The sequence below is a fragment of the Equus caballus genome, chromosome 22 (genome assembly GCF_041296265.1).
Source record: "Equus caballus isolate H_3958 breed thoroughbred chromosome 22, TB-T2T, whole genome shotgun sequence".
Lineage (NCBI taxonomy): Eukaryota > Metazoa > Chordata > Mammalia > Perissodactyla > Equidae > Equus > Equus caballus.
In genome coordinates this window covers 2,737,392-2,757,501 of record NC_091705.1, presented here as the reverse complement: position 1 = coordinate 2,757,501, position 20,110 = coordinate 2,737,392, and the positions used below count along the sequence as shown (strand labels likewise).

Here is a 20,110-nt window from a genome sequence, read left to right as displayed (position 1 = left end):
GAATCCCAGATGGAAAAATAGTGTGGTAGGAAGAAAGAAACAATACACAAAAGGATACATATGTAGATAAACCTAGATGATACATTGATTGTCAAAAATGATATTGTGTCGAAGATTGTAAAATACATATAGAATTAATATACATGAAAAAAGCACAAAGCTGGCAGAGGAGTAAATGTAAATAGAATGATATAAATGGACTGAATGTTCTGATTAAAAGACAAGTTTAGTTGACTGTTGGAAGAGCAAAAGAATCTTCGCAAAAAAGGAAACACATGTTAGGTACAAAAACACAGAGATTTTGGAAAAATAAGGATGGATTAAAGTATACTATGCCAGTGCTAACTAAAAAAGTCAGTGTGACAGTATAATATCCCATAACATAAACTCTCAGACAAGAAGCACGGCCTGAAATAAAGATGGATATTTTACTATGAAAGTGTTCATCTACTGAGAAGATATAACGACTCCAAGCGTGTAGGCTCCTCTTTCAAAATACTCAAAGCAAAAACAGAAAAAATAAAAAGGAGAAATAATCAAACCCACAATCATAGGGAGAGAGTATGAGACACAACTCCAGGGACGAAAAACTAACGAGACACAACAAATCAGTCAGGTTCTGAAGTTCTGATGCAGAAGTTCTGGACAGCACAATATCAAATTGCCCTTTTTGACTTCTATGGAATGTCGGTGAAATACTGACCGTGAATGTGTGCTCTTTTCAAGTGCACAGGAAACATTTTCAGAATTGATCAATTGTGTACCAAAAAGTAATTCTCGACAAAATTCACAAACCTGATACCAGGCAGACTGTTCTGTAGTGACAGTGAAATTAAGCTAGAAATCAGTAAGAAAAGGTGAGTGAGAGACATCCTGAGCTCGGAAGAAGCTCCCTCCTTCTTTCCTGCAGAACTTCCCGATCCCTGGACCTGGCTGTCTCCTCGAAGTGACCCAAAGACTACGGGGGATGGCGCTGGAGCATGTGCTGCTAAGAGACAGCACCTTCTGAGGGCTCTCTCCTGCTTCCTGCCAACATCCATTGTAGCCTTTCAGGCCCGACCACAGGTGATAACAAAGGCTGTGGCTGGCCGGCTTCGGGGGGTGGGGAGTGGAAGCTGCCCCCACGTCAGACTTGTGCCCACATTTTCCATTCTCTGGAGAGAGCTGACAGCACAGACTCACGCGCCCCTCCCTCTCATGGGCCGGCGCTCAAGGGAGACACTGCTTAGGGGGGACCTCCTTAAGGAGGAGAGGCGCTTTTCTGCACTCTGACTCAGTTCTCAGTACTTTCTCTCTCCTAGCCCTTCCCACTTGTTCTCCCCAGTGCCCCAGGGTCCTCTCTGGTTTATTTGCTTCCCAGTCATCCTTTTTTGACTACTCCAGTTCCCTGCCTCTTTTCTTCTTGGACAGCCATTTTCCTGCCTGTCTGTAGCTTTATGTTCTTGCTCTTGAAGAATTGGTAGCGTTATTTTGTGTGCATGATATTTATGTAATTGCGTCATGTTCCATATCTTAAATTTTACTTTTTCCAGTTAACATTGTCTTTTAAAAGATTCTTCCTGCTTCTCTGTGTCCATCTAGTCTAGCTTCGAACTCTTGCACAGTCTCTGTGGGGGAGGGCCCACCCCTTTTACCCACCCCTTCTTCCATCCGAACTTCTTCCTTTAGGTTCCTTGTGGACATCCTGAGAAATTCTCGGGACTGGTACTCAGGAATGGACTTGCTGTGTCTTGGGGTTTGCAAACCCTCAATTTGCCCTGCAGAATGGGGGCACCAGTACTCATCCCCACCAGCCGCGCAGGCCTCTTGTGCGCCCATGACCAGTCTCACTGAGCTGTCTCATTTTCAAGAGGCTAGTAGGTGAAAAGGAGTAGCCTATTTCACTGGTGGTACCTATTTGCACTTCTTTGGTTACCAATGGGTGTGAACATCTTTCGATGAGCTCAGTCTCTTAGCTTTCCTCTCAGAGAATTCCTGACTCATAACATTAATTCATTTTTTCAGATTGCTTTTTTTTTTTCCTGATAATATCTTTGCCTTTCTTAAGTTTTCTAAGTGACTGCTTTCAAAGTATGATCTGTGGACTGGTGCCCACCTGTTTGTTACCAGTCCGCTCTGAGGTAAGTATAGGAATGATAATAATAAAGAACTGGTCCTTCACAACAGAGATTTTGAGAAACACAGGAAGTTCTATTGATGATTAGGTTCATCTCCACTTTGATTTTCTGTTCTAGACATTAATTCCTTGTTAGTTTCAGACATGGCAAATGTCTTTGTCTGTACTGCCATCTGTCAATTGACTTTTGTTAATAGTATCTTTTTTGTTTTTTTGAGGAAGATTGGCCCTGAGCTAACATCCATACCCATCTTCCTCTATTTTATATGTGAGATGCCTGCCACAGCGTGGCTTGATAAGTGGTGCACAGGTCAACGCCCAGGATCCTAACCGGCAAACCCTGGGCCACCAAAGTGGAGAGCACAAACTTAACCACAACGCCACAGGGCTGGCTCCTGTTAATGGTATCTTTTGTTGAACAAACATCCCTAAATTTGTGAATTTTAATGTCGGGTATGGCATTTTATACTAAAGCTCGTTAATGTATTCTTTAGGTCTTTTCATCTCTGCTCGTGTTTTTGGCTTCAGATCTATCAGATAAAAAGCTGAACACTTATCTATTTTCCCCTGCAGTTCTCTCATTTCTTGCTAGTGTGTGTTACAGTGCCGTGCTGGGCCTATAAAGAGTTTGATGATTGTATCTTCTTGTCTTATTTTTTCTTTTGTCTATTTTCACTCCTGTATTAGTTTTCTATGCTGCGTAACAAATAGCCACAAATTTAGCAGCTTAAAACAACACCCACTTATTCTCTCACAGTCTGAGTCAGACTCACCTGGATGCTCTGACCAGAGTCTCTCCAGGCTGTAATCAGAGTGTTAGCCAGGACTCCTCTGAGGCTCGGGGTCCTCCTCCAGGCTCATGCGTGGGTGGCGGAGTCCAGTTCCTGTGGTTGTAGGACTGAGGCTCTCAGCCCTAGAGGCTGGCTGCTGTTCCCTGCCCCAGGACCTTCTGTGCAACATGGCAGCTTGCTTCTTCAAGGCCAACCGGCAAGGGTCTCTGCTGCTTCTTGACTCTTACCTCTAGATTAGCTTTTTTTTTTTTTTTAAAAAATCTTTGTTGACATATAACTTATATACCATACAATTCACCCATTTAACATGCACAATTCAGTGTCTTTTACTATATTCATAAAATTCTATATCCATCACCAGCCTCAATCTTAGAACATTTTCATTATCTCAAAAAGAAATGCCACACGTCTTAGCCACCACTCTCTAGTTCCCTATCTCTCCCCACCCTAGTCCTACCAGCAAATAACCTTCTGTCATATGGATTTGCCTATTGTAGACATTTCATATAAATGGAATCATACAATATTAGTGTCTTAGCATCTTTAAATTAGCACAATGCTTCCAAAGTTCATTCATGCTGTAGTGTGTATCAGTACTTCATTCCTTTTCATTGTCCAATAATATTCCATTGTATGCATATACCACATTATAGTTATCCATTCTTCAGTTGTTGGACACGTGGGTTGGTTCCCCCTTTTCAGGAAGTATGAATAATGCTGCTGTGAACATTTGTGTATAAGTTTTTCTGCAGATGTAATTTTTCATTTCTCTTGGGTATATACCTAGGAGTGGTATGTCTGGAACATACGGTAATTCTGTGTTTAACCATTTGAAGAACTACCAGACTGTTTTCCAAAGTGGTTGCACCACTTTCTGTTCCCACTAGGGGTTTATGAGGATTCCACTTTCCCCGCATGCTCGACAACACTTGTTATCGTCCATCTTTTGACCCTAGTCATCCTAGTCGCGTGAAGTGGCAGCTCATCGCGGTTCTGATTTGCATTTCCCTGACCAGTAATGAAGGAGAACACCTTTCCATGTGTTTCTTGGCCATTTGTATATCTTCTTTGAATAAATGTCCATTCAAATATTTTGCCCAACTTCTAATTGGGTTGTCTTTGTATTAGTGAATTGTAATGGTTTTTTGTATATTCTAGATTCAAATCCCTTAAGTCATATATGGTTTTCAAAAATTTTATACCATTATGTGGGTTATCTTTTCACTTTCTTGATAGTGTCCCCTGAAACGCAAAGGTTTTTCATTCTGATTGTGTCCAGTTTATTTTTTCTTTGGTTGCTTATGCGTTCGGTATCGTACTGCAGAAATCATTGCCTAATTGAAACTCACAAAGATTTACACCTATGTTTTCTTCGGAGAGTTTTATTGTTTTAGCTCTTACATTTAGGTCTTTAATCCATTTTGAGCTAATTTTTGTATGTGCTGTGAGATAAGAGTCCAGCTTCATTGTTCATCATGTGGATATTGAGTTGCCCCAGCACCACTTGTTGAAAAAACTCTTCTTTCCCTATTGAATTGTCTTAGGTCAAAAATCAACTGACTAGAAACGTGACAGTTTATTTCTGGACTCTCAATTCTACTCCACTGATTTATACGTCTATCCTTATGTCAGTACTGTGCTGTTATGACTACTGTGGAATAATTTTGTGTGTGTTTCATAAATTTTGAGATTGGAAAGTGTGAGTTCTCCAACTTTGTTCTTCTTTTGCTGGATTGTTTTGGGGTCTGGGTTCCTTGCATTCCCATGGGAAATGGGCCCATGGAGCTCCTCACTTTGCCATCTTGAAAGTGAAACTCTTCTCTAGACCTTATGTTAAAGGACTCATTTGATCTTATTGATCTTGGTATTATCTCAAAGTTTGCTGATTAGGGACCTTAATTACTTCTGCAAAATATCTTCCTCTTTGCCATATAACCCAACCACGTCATGGGAATGATATCCCATCATATTCCTATGTCCCACTCATAATCAATGGGAGTGGATTATACAGAATATGTATCACAGGGGGTATATGTTGGGGGTCATGTTAGAATTTTTCCCACCATAGTTCCTTATGACTGTTTTTTGCCTTAAACCTCATTTTGTCATCTATTAAGATTGATGGCTCTTATTTTCTTTCCATTTCATATTTACCGAAATATTTTTGCCTCCTTTTATTTTTATCTTCTTTGTGTCTTTTTGTTTTAAATGTATCTTTCATAGACACTGTGCTGTGGGTCTTTTAAAAAAAATCTAATTTGTGAGTCTCAATATTTAGTGAGTTGCTTTTATTACTGTTATACTTGATGTCTTCTCTGCCATCTTCAGTATTTCCCATTTACTGCATTTTTTCATTTTATTTTATTTCTTTTCTCATTTTATTTGCCCTACCTTTCAATGAGTAAATTGAAGTTTCTTTGCTGGCTCCATTCTGTCTCTGTTCTGTGGTTACTGCTCATTTAACTTGAGAGTGATTTTCACGCTTATTCACCCCTGTGGCTCCTAGTTCCTGCCAAGAGGGTGAACTAGAATGGGCTGCTGGCTCTCTCCCGGGATCAATGCTAGAGAGACTATAGAAATGACAGGGAAACTTAAATTCCAGTAACTAGCAAAGTATAACAAAACAAAAACCATATGAGACTCCTGGGGTGACTCTTGTTTTGTGGTAATTATTACTTACCTTTTCACCATAGAAACTGGCAGCAATTCCCAAGGCTGCAGGTACCAGGGCACCGGGGTAAGGACAGGGTAAGGCCAGATTCCTTCCAGCAAGAGGAGCTGATGAAAAGCAGTGGAGTCAAGGAGCTGCTTTCAGACAGCTGCATAGCCCACTCACATCTCCTGGCGTGGTGGTGTAATGGGTTGAGACTATGGGAATCATGAGGTGGGGTGAACGCATTTTGCATGTAGGACTTTGCAAATGTGATTGAGGACCTTGAAATGGGGAGATTATCCTGGATTATCTGGGTAGGTTCGATGTAACCACAAAGGGACTTATAAGGGGGAGGCAGGAGGGTCAGAATCAGAGTCAGAGACAGAGATGTGATGATGGAAGCAGCAGAGGGAAGAAAGATTGAAAGAGAAAGGGAGAGAGAGACATTTGAAGATGTTTCATGCCTAGCTTTGAAGATGGAGGAAGGGACAATGAGCCAAGGAATTTAGGCAGCCTCTGGAAGCTAGAAAGGCAAGGAAATACATTTTCCTTTAGAGTCTCCAAATGGAATGCAGCCATGGCCATAATTTGATTTCAGCCCAGTGAAGCCGTTTTGTGTTCCTGACCTTCAGAACTGTACGATAATAAATCTGTGTTGTTTTAAGTCATTCAATTTGTAGTGATTTGTTACAGCAGCAATAGAACACCAACACAGATGAGTTGCATTTTATGGGGACTGCCTCCTCTCAAGATCGCCTCATCAGGGTTCAAGGGTGAATCCCTCACTACAGGCGGTGGTTGATGGAGTGGCAGCAAAGGAGGTGATCTACAAGGGCTCAGGGTACCTGAGCCTTTATACTGTGGGGTGCATCACCTTTCTCTTCCTTAAATTCATCCCATATAGAGCCTTAGTCCAGGTCAAAATTCCAGACAGAGCAGCTGAGACATCTTGGAGGAATGTGGACTTAGTGGCCAAAATAACTAAATCCCTGAGGAGTACAATTAGGCTGAACCATTTGAAGTCACTATTTTTGTAGATCAATACCAGTCCCATATTGGTAATTCCCTGTGGTTCAACTTACTACCCTTAGTGGGAATGATAAAACTATGGCCCAAAGACCAGATCTGGCCTGCTGCCTGTTTCTGTAAATAGTTTTATCAGAACAGAGACACTCCTGCATTTTCCTGTTGCCTCTGGTGGCACCCTGGACAGTGAAGGAGCACACAGTGTCAGATATGATAATATTCTAGCTCTTGTTTGTGTGATGGATTCATGGGTGTTCATTGTGTTGTACAGCCATGCATAGACCAGTGCTGGGAGTGTCACGAACAAAGGAAAGGATGACATTTAAGCCAAACTCTGGGCAGCTAGGGTTCATAAGAAAAGGAAAAAGCAAGCGAACAAAAGACTCAAATGCACCCTGGAGTCAGAGAAAGTCCAACAGGTGTTTTGGTCTTGGTAGTTAATTAGGAAAGGGCTGAGGGGCAGGTGGTGGAGTTACTCCAGCAGTCCAGACTCAGTGGGCCCCGGAGTGGTGGGGCTCCTGGCACTGAAGACCCTCTGAAGCAGGCTCCATGTCTGCTGGGCTGTGTCTTGTGGCTTGTCCTTCATGAGCCCCTTGGCCTAAGGGGCAATGAATGACTCGTATCATGAAACCCAGTGAAGGCTCAGGTCATGTCCCAACCTACATGGGTACCCCTCCTGAGGGGTCCCAATCACCCAGATTTCACTGGGTCATGGGAACCATTGGGGGTCAGAGAAGGCTTGTCTTCATTTTACAGATATGGATATTGGCTTCCTAGGTGATTAGGTCCCTGGCCTAAGGGCCACCCTTGGCTACAATAGAATTGGAACAGGGACCTACATGCCCTGATCTCTGTGGGAACACAGGCCCCTAGGAAGAGGCTGCTGCAGTCTCTAGAGCTGGATCTGCTTCCCGGAACCAGGGTCTCCCCTGAGTCAAGCCTTGTGTGGATAGTGCCTGAAGCATCCTGACCCCAGTGGTAGAGGGATTGGGAGGCAAAAGGGATGGAGGAGCCCATGCGGCTGACTCCCTAGAGGTGACAAATGATCAAAGTCATGTGCAGCCCATTCATGGCCCTCACACCCCTATCTCCTCTTCAACCTTCTGTCTTAAGCACATGAACTGCTCTTTAATCTAATCCTATTTTTATTTACATACCATCGTAACCATGCTAAGGATGTTTTCCCCTAATTATTGAAGTAATGCATATATAATATAGAAATTTGAAGAAATACAAATATAAAGAAAAATCAGAAATTAATATTTTTTCTTTCATCAAAGCAAAACCATTGTTCATTCACTCAAAAAATATTCACATATACTCCATGCTGGGCCTTGTTCCAGGCTCTGGTGGCATAGTGATGAGCAGTTGAAAGGGTTCCCTGTCCCTAGAAAGCCCATTTTATTTCTTGAGAGGAAAGACATAGGATAAAGAAATTCACCAATAAAGTACTGCAGGTTAGGATAAATGATGTGGAGGGAATAAACAGGGAGGTGAAAACAAGAGCTGCCAGGCCAGCAGCTAGAAGAGTCGTTGGGAGTAGCTGGAAGAATAGCTGGGAGAGGCGTTGTAGATTTGGGTTGGCGGGGGCTCTGTGGAAATGACATTCATGTTGACAAACAGGGTGGCGTGAGCCACCGTGAGGAGAGGAGGGAGGAAAACCAGAAGAGGCAACACCCAGACCCCAAGGGGAGGCCCCGCCTGGCGGGGGAGGCGAGGCCCTTAGGTGCTGCTCGGTGAGGTGGGAGAGGCTGCTGGAGATGTGCACAGGCAGTCCAAGTATGGTCAAGATTCTCCTGCATTTTTTCATAAAATATTTTTATTTACAAAAAATTGGATCATATTTAGTGTTTTGCATCTTGTATATAATTTATTTTTTCATGAGCATTTTCTGACACCATTGAGAATTCCTCAAATACACAGTTTTTAAGGTAATGTAAGAGGCTCATTTTATTCATACTGTAACGCATTTATATATTTACTAAAGGTGGATATTTAAATGTTAACAGGTTTTAGTTCTTTTAAGTAAGGCTGCAGTCAACATCTTTCAGTGAAAAAATTTAACTTCTGTTATAGCTTTGAGATAACTTAAAGTGGCATTACTGGGTCAAAGAACATGGCTACTTTTAAGGGTTTTAATGTGCTTTGTCAACTTGCTTTCCAAAAAGATAGTACCAGTTTACACGCTCACCAGGAGTAAGTGAGGGGTATGTGATTATTTTACAGATTATGAAAATATAAATAAAATAAATGGGTTAATTTTTTTTTTAAGTCAAGAAGGCTTTTTTAAAATAAAAGTTGTCATAAAAGTTAGAAGCTATGAAGGAAAAGGTGGATAAATTTATCTATATAAAAATTTAAAATTCTTTTATGGAAAATATTAAAAACAAAAATCAACTATGAATAAATTCCAAAGATGGAAGATAAATTGGGAAAAAGTCTTGCTGAACATATGTAAAATGGAACGTTAATCTCGCTAACGCATCCCCACAGCCCTGGACACTGATAAGAAAAGACTGTGCCCTAGGAAGACTGGGCAGGACAGTAATGGAAGGAAAACTACTGAGTCTACATGGAAAGATGCCTAATTTTGACCAATAATACAAATCAAGGAAACATAATTGTTCTCATATCCAATTAAGAAACAGTAACTCGGCTGAAGCAAAGATATGGGGAAGAAAGGACTGTCAAGTTGTGGTCTGAGTTTCTGGTTAGAAATACAGAATCTGCGGCCCCGCCCCAGACCCATGGAATCAGAATCTGCATTTTAACAAGATTCCAAGTGGTTCATGTGCACATTAACGTTCAGAAAACACAGATACAGTACACTGGTTCTCAAACTTGGCTGTGCGTGGGAACCTTCAGGAACTTTAAAACTTTAAAATATGCCGACTTCTGGGACCCTCTCCCAGAAATTCACTCTGCTGGTGAGAGTGACCCTGGCACTTTTAAAACTCCCCAAGTGCTTTTAACATGCAGCAAAATTTTAAGATCATGAATACATTACTGGTAAGTGACTAGCAATTTGGCAATATATACTAAATTTAAATTTGTATAAAGCCTTTGCATCAATTTTCCATCTAGTCTTTTATTATACAGAAATATCTGTGTAATTTTGCAAAGGTATTGGAAAAGTATTGTCCACTACAGTAGAGTTTATAACAGCTGAAAATGAGAAACAACTGAAAAAAAATCTATCGATTTTTCAAATACAATGTGGTGTGTTCATACCCTGCCATGTTTTACAACCTGCCTGGCAGATTTATGACCATCTGTTATTTCCTGTACATTGTCTCTCCTCATGGTCAAGAGCCCATCCATCAATCTTTGCACTCTGGGACAAATGCCCACCTCTCTGCCCCTCCAGGAACTTGCTGGACACCCACTTGGGATGTTCACAGAGACGCAGAATGTCTGAGAGCCCAGGGGTGCATGTACGCCCTCCCACTCAGGTGTAGGCCCAGGCATCAGGGTGGCCTATGTGGCCTACATCCTGGCAGGACATTGAAGGGAGGTGCTATTAGCCCAAACAGAGGGACTCCAGAAGCCAGACATTTAGGAAGCCAGAGTCACAACACAGGCGGCCTCTGAGGGGCCCTCCACTCTGAGGGCAGAAGCAGGAGGCACTTGCCTGCTGTGTGTGAGCTGCCTGGACTGAAGGCCAGTGGCCAGCAGGTGAGTGGTGGCCTCACTGAGGCAGGGTCACAGGTGTTGGGTTACATCACAAAGTATGACCTCACTGCGGGGGCGTGGACTCAGAGGGTGCAGACAGACCGGAGATCAGAGGCAAGGGGGCCCTTGGACCATGGCATAGGCACTGGCTGAAAGTGCTGGAGAGCTGGGAGACCCACTGGCTGCGTGTGGGTCAGAGCCCAACTCCACGAGGAGGAAGGAGTAGCCGGAGGGTGGGGCAGGTTGGAAGCCCACAGAGGACCAGAGCCAGGAAACCTTGGGGCTGCGGCACTTTTCCCAGCCACATCTCTCAGGCCTGAGGCGCAGAGACAGGAGTGGGCCGTGAGGCGCACAGGGTAGGTGTCGGCGCATCTGGCTCTAAGCGCTCTCCCTGGACCTGCAGCTGCAGCCACGACACAGGATGACGAGGGCGGGAGGCTGAGAGCAGAGACTCCTTAGCTGGCTTCTCATGGGTGGGTCTCATTGGAGGACAAGGGTAGCCCTATAGGGTGACCCTAATGGCTCTGTCTTGAATCTGGCTGCGCTGATGCCATAGTGGTAAGATCTTTGAACCTATGGCAGCAGCAGCAGTGGTCACCCCATGCCACCCGCAGCTCCAGCCCTGAGAACAGAGGAGGCGTGCCTGTGCCCCTGGACGGAGGGACCATGACCAGACCCCATGGGTCCAGCCTGCTCCTGTTCACCATTCTGGTGGCCCTGGTGGCCAGCACAGACCCAGAAAAGAATAGGCTTAAGGCATGGAGGGAATTAAACATCATCAGTGCCTCAAATGCCAACGTGAGGCAATGTCTGTGGTTTGCCCTGCAAGAGTACAACAAAGAGAGTGAGGACAAGTACGTCTTCCAGGTGGTCAAGATTGGGCAAGTCAAGATGCAGGTAAAGGTGTTCTCTCCAAATATGCAAATATGCATATGGTGCCTCCGACTGAAGCCAGGCTGAAAGAGTGGGCATTTGAGAAAAACATTGACAGACAGAAATCCTGAATATGGGAGTGCTCAAGTGGATAGGTACTTTGTGTACTTGCATGTGACCGCAACGTCAGTGCACCTTCTATATCTGCTTGGACTGTTGTTCCAAGTACTTTACATATATTAACTCATTTAAACCCCAAACTGCAAATCAAATGTTCATGATTTGTATTTGCTAAGGTTGGGGGACCAATTAAGCGCCATGAATATTTTGTAATACTGTTGCCATGGGCAACATTTCAATCTAGCCACATAATGTGGAATGTGAGGTTGAAAATCAACACGAGGTGCTATTTAATGTATAAGCTAATAAGGTGCCTCCTCCAATATTCTTTAATTCTTTGAATTCAACCTTTCTTTAGGGGAAGTGGAGGCATTGTGATTTTCTGTTTATAGAAATATCACATTCCTCATGGGCCATGAGTTGCCCGCTGCTGGGAAGCATTGCTTACTTGGATTCCAGTGTGGGTGACGCCCCCTGGAGTTGGCAGCACGAGGCCCTGACTGCCATGTCTGAGCAAAGGCCTTGGGTTTTGGGATTCCGCTGCCTGTCCCAGCCTCAGTCAGTTAGTTGTGGTGTGGCTGGTAATTACATCATGAAACACATAGGAATGAGTTGTAAAGACACTCAACAGACAGTCGTTGTTGGCAGAGCTCACTTCAGCGTTTACCCTCTCAACGCTGCCTCTGTCAGCAGGGGCTAGGCCGGTTTATGTGTTGGCGCTTATGACCATGTCTCTGGGAAAACGTGAGCCGTCAGCACCGTATTTCCAGTGCCTTATGCGGATGGCGCAGCACCCTTTATGGATTGGGCGCCCTCCACAGTCCACCTGGAGGCATGCTCCCTTGGCCCTTTGAAATAAAGGAACGGATTCTGGCTCTTGTAACATCCCTAGTCCTGTTCACAGCTTGCTTTCTTTGGTACCAAGTAACACATGCATGTAGCAAATTTCTCACAAACCCTTCCATGCTAGCCGCTGTAGATGGGGCAACGAGGTGGACAGAAGTGATCACAGACCTTAGGGAGCCGGCAGTCCAATTAGAAGGAAAAACTGCTAACCCAGGAAGGTGTGCTCTGGTGTTATTGTGGTGCACGGTGCGCGGCGGCCCGGGCATTGGGGGAGGTCTCCTCAGAGAGCGTTTCTCACCTCCGCTGGCTGCACTGCCACCATTAAATGGTCTCTGGTTGGGACCCAGGTCTCAGTAGGCGTTAAAACCCTCCAGGTGATCCCAATATGCAGTCAAGGCTGAGAACAACCTCTCCAGGGAGTGATGTTGAGGACGCAACCTGAAGAGGGACGGGTTAAACAGGTGAAGGAGGCGGGAAATGCTTTTGTTTGGGTTTCCCCAGAAGCAAGCCCTTGTGCTAGGATTCAGGTGAAAGTAGTTTATTTGGGAGGCTATCCCCGGAAGCATCGGGAGGCCATCCCCGGAAGCATCGGGAGGCCAGAGGGGAAGTAAGAGAGGACAGGGAGGCAGCCAGAGCAGGGTGAGTTGCTGACCAGGTGACCACCATGGGCAGCTGGGTTCCGTGTACCTTGGGGCCTCAGGGAGAAGGGTGCAGAGCCTGCCATGGAGTTGGCCCCCCTGCAGGTGAGGAGCTGGGCTCCTTATCCACAAACTGCCATCCGTCATTGGTTAAGAGCTGCTCTGGGAGCCCTTGACTCCTACTGGTGGCAAGAAGTCCCTTGGGCAGGGACCCCCAGAACTGGCAATGTGTTTGAGAACAGCATGGGGCATACCACTCACAGCCTCTGCTACAGGAGGGGACCAGGGAAGATTCTGGGGGTGCATGGGGGTGGGGAAGAGCAGTCAGGCACAGCAAGTTGCTAGTGGGAAGGCACATGGCCCATTTCAGCAACTCTAAGGAGCCAATGTGACTGGCCAGGGACCCGACCATGCAGTGCCTCGTGGGGCTGGGTAAGACTTTGGCTCTCTCTTAGAGCACTGAAAAGCCAAAAAAATACCAGGTCTGGGAGTTCTTAGCATCAAGGTGATCAGATTTGGGTTTTAAAACTATCACTCTGGTTAACTTGTTTTTAGAAAGGGGTTGTGAGGATCCAGTGCAGATGTCCATGTAACCACATGGCCTCCAGCTTCGCACAGCTCTGGTTCGCGTTTACCAGGAATCAACACAGAGCAGTCCTCGGCCTTCCCTTGGCTGGATTAGCAGGGAGGGGAGTGAAGCACGGAGGTTAGGATGCAAGTTCTAGTGCAGGAACGCCTTGGCTTGAGCTCTGGGTTAGCTGCTTACTGGATGGATAGTTATTTAGCTCCTCCGTGCCTCAGTTTCCTCACTTGATAAAGATCAAGAGTGACAGCCTGCCTCCGGAGGGCTGGTGTGCTGGCTGGGGAGATATCGCGTGCAAAGCCCGGTGAACAGTGCCTGGTGACGGTGAGCAAGTATCACGACCACAGGAAGCTCTATTGGTGACCAGGTTCACCTCCATGGGGTTTCGAGGTTCCCTAAGTACAAACCTTCTATTGGTCACTTCTTGATGCCTTCTTACCAGCTTCTCCCCACAACACAGGCCAGAGTGTCCCTGGTTATTCCTTGGAACACAGCTAAAATGTAATACAACTTCATTCAGACCTGGAGAAAGCACTGGGGAAAGGCCTGATAGAAACAGGTGAGTCCAGGTGGCCTGGACCCCGCTTGCAGACATTGCTTTCATCTCCTGCTGTAATCTTTCACAATCGATGAATACAGGCGTAAATGGACGTCCTGAGTAGCCTTACCTGTGTTTGACCATGAACGAATCAGTGAACACGGATGCCTTGATGTAAACCCACTGCTGCTCTGCTTACTACACGCTCCATGGAGAACAGAAGACGGATTCCTCGAAGACTGCTTGTGGAGGTGGTGGGCAGGGCCTTGGGGGGTAGCCCCGAAGGGCAAGAGATGTCACCAGATGACAGGATCTGAAAGGGGATGTGGGAAAGGAATCAGAGAGGAGAGTCCTATGTGGCCGAGGGGTCTGCCCTCCCTCCTGGTGCATGTGGACCTGTGACGTCTGGGGCCCAGGAGAGCCGATGGTTCTGGAGGCCTCATCCTCCTCCCAACCACACTGAGCACGTGCCCTGGACTTTGGGACAGAAAATGGACTTAGAAGGTTTTGCCTTCAAGGAGGCCGCACACCAGGAAGGAGCCTTTTCCCTGCATATCCAGCTTTAGGTAGTGGCTGCTGCTGGTATCAGTGTGAGTGTGCAAAGGAACCCAGGCAGCGGATGTCAGAGGCCTTTTCCTAAAAGTATGTTTAGACAGAGGAGGAGAAAGGGAGAGAGGATGAGAGTGAGAGCGATTCTTTTAGTGTTTGCTAAAACTTTTTAAAGTAAAATAAAACTTTTTTGAATAAAATTGCCTGATTGCTAATTGACAGGTCACAGATCGTTTGGTATACTTTATTGATGTTGAAATTGCCCGCAGCAATTGCAGAAAGCTTTCGGATAATAACGAAAACTGTATCGTTCAAGAAAACATCAAGCTGGAAAAGGTAGGTGACAAACCGACTGTCTGTGATGGTCTTGGCTGCTCTGAACCCCAGAGAGAACTCAGAGTGTCCAGACCCACTCTTTGAGGTCTGGATTACTCCCAGTGTTTAGCGCCAGAAGTGGCCAACCCTGTGGTTTTTGGAGCAGAGGGTGCAGGGCAGCAGAATGTGGTGGACCCTCTGAGTCTTTCCTCACCCCTCGTTCTGGGGACAAGATGCTGTCAAGGTCACTCCTATTGCAAGGGCTCCATCAACACTGGCCTCTTGGTGCAGGAAAATCTGCTAACACGTAGTCACTGAAAATCTGCCCTCTTAGACCTGGATGAACAACACAGCTGTTTCTGACCCCACAGTTGCTCATCCTTATGAAGGCACAAAAGGAAATTCATTCACTCACCGCCCATCAAAGCTTACTTTGCACCAGGTGCTATTCTGGGTGCTGGAGAATAAGCAGCGTCTAGGCCAGACTGTGTCGCCATCCTCCCAGGCTGACAGCTGATTCTTGCCGGGCTCAGCCCAGTTTCCATGAAGGTCAGGGAACAGCCCAAAGTCTCCCAACCAAAGGGCTGGCTTGGTCCAGGGACTTTTGGCCTCAACCCTGTATTTCTGACCTCAGAGGTAGAGGTAGTGAGAGCCTCGGATTGTCCATCCAAGTGCTTCGGCCCCAGGCTTTCTGCAGGTTTGACCAAAAGGCATTGCCCCTTTGTTTACACCAGTGCTTCTCCAACGTGAGCGAGCAGCAGAATCACGTGGAGGCCTTGATAAACCCAGACAGCGGGGTCCTATCTGCAGAGGTTCTGATTCATAGGTCCAGAGTGAAATCCAAGGATCTGCATTCTTATCAAGTTCCCAGGTGATGCTGCTGCTGGCCACGGGACCCTCCTTTGAGCACCACTGCTTTACAGAGCCATAGCATAGGAGATCGCAAGGGACCATTAGTGAAGTGCGCTCCCGTGATGTCTGACTCACGCCACCTCTGTGTGCTCAAACTGAGCGAGTCTCATCAGGTCCAGTTAATAGTAGATACCTGCCGGGACAAACGCTTAAGCGGTTTTATCTTTTACCGTTGGTAAAAGCATGGTTGGTTTAAATTTATATTTTCTACTAGGCTTTTTGGGATTATGGGAAAGTTGTTGCTTTTTACCTGTCTGTAGGAAATATTAAAGAGAATTGAGGAGAATTATTCTCAAGGAGCTCGTTGATTGTATGTAAGTTTTCCAGGGACACCCTGGTTTTATGGCGTATGTTTTTAAGCACACATTTATCAATAATGAAAACTTTGTTTCTTTCTTTCTGAGCCTTTGGAATAATGTTGAAAAGTAAGAATGCTGGACTGTTTTTCTTATTCCTGGATTTAACGGGAATGTTTTCAGTATTTATATCCTACTATTAATTATTGCATCAAGTACTGATTTCTGAACTTCCCCCAATTCTCTCTTATCTGGAGTTATTTTTAAAATTCAGAAGGTTTTCTTCTATCCAATATTCTTTCAACTTCTACTAAGTATATTGAATATCTTTTCTTCTTTGACCCATAGTGTGGTTAATTAAAATAATAGATTCCCTAATGTTGAGCCATTCTTAGATGTTTGGAATATGGTACACTTGTCTTTGTGTGTGTGTGGTTTTATAACTTTATTTGATTGGCAGTGGTTAGTTCTCAACCACATTAGCAGATTGTAGGTTTTTGAAAGTGATGACCGGTACGTAGATAACAAGTGTGTAAGCTTGTTTGGTGAATGTTCATCTTTATCAAGTTGTCTGGGCAACCCCACATGGATACAGCATAGAACATTCCTTATTCCTTTGGCTGGACTGCTTTGTTGAACCTGGTGTCCATGTGCACACCTGACATTCCCATCTCTTTAACAGCAAATTTCTGCTCTCTCTGAGTGCCTGGGGGGCATGCTTCTTGGAGCCCACTCCATGGATGGGGGCTTTCCATCTTTTGCTGTGTTCTGGATCAGTTTAAAAACCAAAGGAGCCTTTGGTTCCCAAGGTTTGATGTAATTTACCCATAAAACCATCTTAATTTGGGATTTTTTTTGTGGGTTTGTGGGGAAAGGAGGCCTCCATAGTCCCCCTTTGCATGTGTTCAATACTCATCAGAGACCAAACTTCCTTCTCTCTGACTCCATTTGCCTCATCGTTCCTGGAAGTACCTCAATATTTCCAGTAAATTATTTAAGATATCTTCTGCTGTTTTTCCAGGACTACTATCTGCCTGCTTATCTATGTATCTATCTATCTATCCATCCATCCATCCATTATCTATCCATCCATTCATGCATCTTTCCACCTATTTAATGATCCATCCACCCATTCATCCATCCACTCATCCAAGCATCCATCCACCCATCTCTCTATCTACCCACCCATCCATTCATCCAGCCAGCCATTCATTCACTCACCCATCCACCCATCCTCCCACTCATCCATCCACCCATCTACACAACAGCCATCCACCCATTCATCCATCTGTCACACACACATAAAATATTCCATTTGTCATTTCAATGATGTTTTGAAAGAGAGAGAAGAAATCTTTGAAATTAAAGGTGTGTTAGGCTCTAGAACCCTCTAAATTGTTCTTACCCTGACTTGTTATTAGAACAAAAGGAATTATTTAATTATTAAGATAACATACATTAGTTTATATCTACATAGAATTGCTTCATTTACATTATAGAAAATATTAAAGATAATTAAAAACAAAATCAAGTTTACAAGGTGATCTCCCACCAAAATATGAAATTGTTAGAATTTGCTGTCTATCTGCGGATGATGTGGGCACAGAGACTCCCATGGGTAACTGCTGATGGAACAGTCTGCAGCCTCTAGCTAGCAGATTTCTGGGAGTTTTCCTTGATGAGTGATGACCCATCTTCCAGCATATTCCTGAGCTGATACCTAGCAACAGAACAATTTTTTCTTTTTCTTTTGTCACACTACTAATTTTTGTTGTGGTGGTGGTCTTTTTCAGAGAGTAATGTGCAGCTTTGTGGTGGGAGCGCTCCCCTGGAATGGTGAATTCGTTGTGATGAAGAAGGAGTGTGCGGATGCCTAGGGGGTTCTGGAGCACACTCACCGCTGTGTCTGCCTTTCTCTATGAAGAGACAATGGTGCACCAACACGTTTCCTCATGCATGCCTCTCTGCTTGCCAGTTTGGTTTCTAGTTTCATATTAGGTGATGGTGAAAGATGGGCATGTCCAATTCCTCCTTCCTGGCTTCAAGGGAGACTCCTCGCCTTTGGTCGGCTTGATGGCTCCCCACCAGGAATGAGTTTATCACTGAGTACAAAGGATGGGGTGACGTCTGGCTCCATTTCCCACTGCAAATCCAAGGAGGAATCCTTTTTTCATTGGGTAACAACCACTTCTAGAGGTTTAAACCCAGTAGTTGCTAACTTAGCTTCCTTCTGGAAGCTTCCTTTGGCTTAAGACTTCTTCCTGCCTGAGAGTCCTAGGTGGATGGGTCCCTGGGCCTGGAGACCCCTTGGCAGAAGCAGCAGTCCTCCTCTGCGAGGTCTCTTTGAATTGGTGGAGTTGGTGTTTCTTCGTATGTCGTTGTCAACAATAGTCACAGAGAGAGGGCTGAGGGCGATACAGCCTTATGAGTGAGCTGTGTTGCTTGCATGTGTCTGTGTGTGTACATGTGTGCATGTGTACACTCATGTGTGTGGTGTGAGAGAGGAGAGATGGAGAAAGAAGTAGGCAAACATAGACCATAGTAGGAGATAAAATTCTCTTGAAGAAAGTAGTCGTTAAAAACAGATGTGTCTGGACCTACAGCTAGGATATACAACTATATTCTGGGGCTCTGGGGAGAAAAAAAGAAAAAAGAGGAAGGTTGGCAACAGATGTTAGCTTGGGCCAATCTTCCTCACCAAAAAGAAATGTTAGCAATCAACATTTTTGTTAAAAAAAAAAAGAAAGTAGATGTGTCTTATGGGGAATTATTTAAAGGATAGAGAGTTTCAGACGGTGAGAAAGTTCTGGAGATTAGTGGCATAACAACGTGAATACACTCAACACTGCTCAACTGTACACTTAAAAATGGTTAAAATGGTAAATTTTATATGTATTTTTAAAAGTTTTAAAAATACATGTTTTAAAAGTGGTGCTGGGACGATTCAGGAGGCCAGTTGTGTTTCAAGTGTCGGGAAATGGGCCAGGTTTACCTCGCAGGGCCTGGTGCACGGTAGAGATTGCAGTGTTTCTGCCCCAGACAGAAGGAGGCCGTGAAACTCAAAGGCCATCCTTTTGTCTGCTTTCTCAGGGTTAGCGAGCTGGTGTTTCACCGTTGGGAACACCACACCACTCGAGGTGGTGGAGGACAGGCAGCATTCACCTTGCAAAGCCTTTGCTTCTCCTCTGGCTCTGTCTGCTCCCCTCCTCAGCCCCAACTTGACTGTCTCTTCCGGCCCACCCACCTCCACACCCTGCTTTCCTCCAATGAACCCCTGCTCTGCTTCCTCTTTCTCTCTCAAGATCCTCACTGAAGGGACCCAGGACTTGGATCTCAAACAGATTTTTATGTTACTTGGGCCTAATTGCTTAGCCTGATTAAAAACTATTCTTTCCTGTAGGCCAGGAGGGCTCCATCAAAAATACCCCCTGCCCTCTCCCTGGGGCCCGGACACACTGAGGGAGTGCCCCACGTGGGAGCCCCAGACAGCAAACCCGGCTTCCAGGGCCTTCCGGGAGCTGGTCGTTTACAGCTCCATGGGTCTCTTCTGTTTGTGGGACAATGTAAGCGCCTTAGGAAAGATCACAGTTTTGGACCAGCATCTTAGAATTGTCCTTCCTCGTGGACAGCTGGAAGGACAGCTGGGGGGGAATGACAAGGAATCAACGTCTGGAGCAGGCAGGCATCGGGCGGTGCGAGACCAGCCTGGGCGCGCTGGGAGTGGAGGTGGCTACCCACCCGTGCTCTGTGCAGGTCGGCTTCCTGCATGGGCCCAGAGGCATGTGGTATATGTGCCTCAATGTGCAGAAGTCTAACTATCTTTTAACTTATATTAAAACTTAATTTAACCTCGTCTCCTTTCAACTGTCTCTCCAAATCTCTTCTCCTTTATTTTCTCTCTATAAACATGAAATAAAATACAAGGCAGGTCTCACTTTCCCCTTGCTGGATTTTGTGTCTTTTTTGCTAAGGTGTTACAGGAACACACACAGCTTCTCGCAGGTACACAACCTTTCTCGCCTTTTCCAGAGAGGAGCCCCCGCCACGAGACCTGAAGTCTCCCTTAGGTTCTTCCCATGCCCTGTCCACAGACCCTGGAGGCCAAGCACTGGCTGTCTCCGTCTGGGACACAGGAGCACTGCGGACAGGGGAGGTCATGGAGCTCAAGGAAATGGGGCATGA

The 20,110-nt window shown here is 45.3% G+C and overlaps 1 protein-coding gene across 1 annotated transcript; it reads left to right on the top strand.

The window, feature by feature from the left end:
• Window positions 1-10,352: 10,352 nt before the first annotated feature.
• Window positions 10,353-19,776, top strand: CST8 (cystatin 8). Its single transcript, XM_023625993.2, has 4 exons — window positions 10,353-10,614; window positions 10,873-11,155; window positions 14,628-14,741; window positions 17,722-19,776. The coding sequence occupies exons 2-4, from the start codon at window positions 10,925-10,927 to the stop codon at window positions 17,803-17,805; spliced, it is 429 nt and encodes a 142-aa protein (XP_023481761.1). The 5' UTR covers window positions 10,353-10,614; window positions 10,873-10,924; the 3' UTR covers window positions 17,806-19,776.
• The last annotated feature ends 334 nt before the right edge of the window (window positions 19,777-20,110 follow it).

Coding starts and splice junctions, on each gene's coding strand:
- CST8 (XM_023625993.2), top strand. CDS start 10,925: ATGACCAGACCCCATGGGTCCAGCCTGCTCCTGTTCACCATTCTGGTG. Junction 11,156..14,627: donor TTGGGCAAGTCAAGATGCAG/GTAAAGGTGTTC, acceptor GCTAATTGACAG/GTCACAGATCGTTTGGTATA. Junction 14,742..17,721: donor AAAACATCAAGCTGGAAAAG/GTAGGTGACAAA, acceptor GGTCTTTTTCAG/AGAGTAATGTGCAGCTTTGT.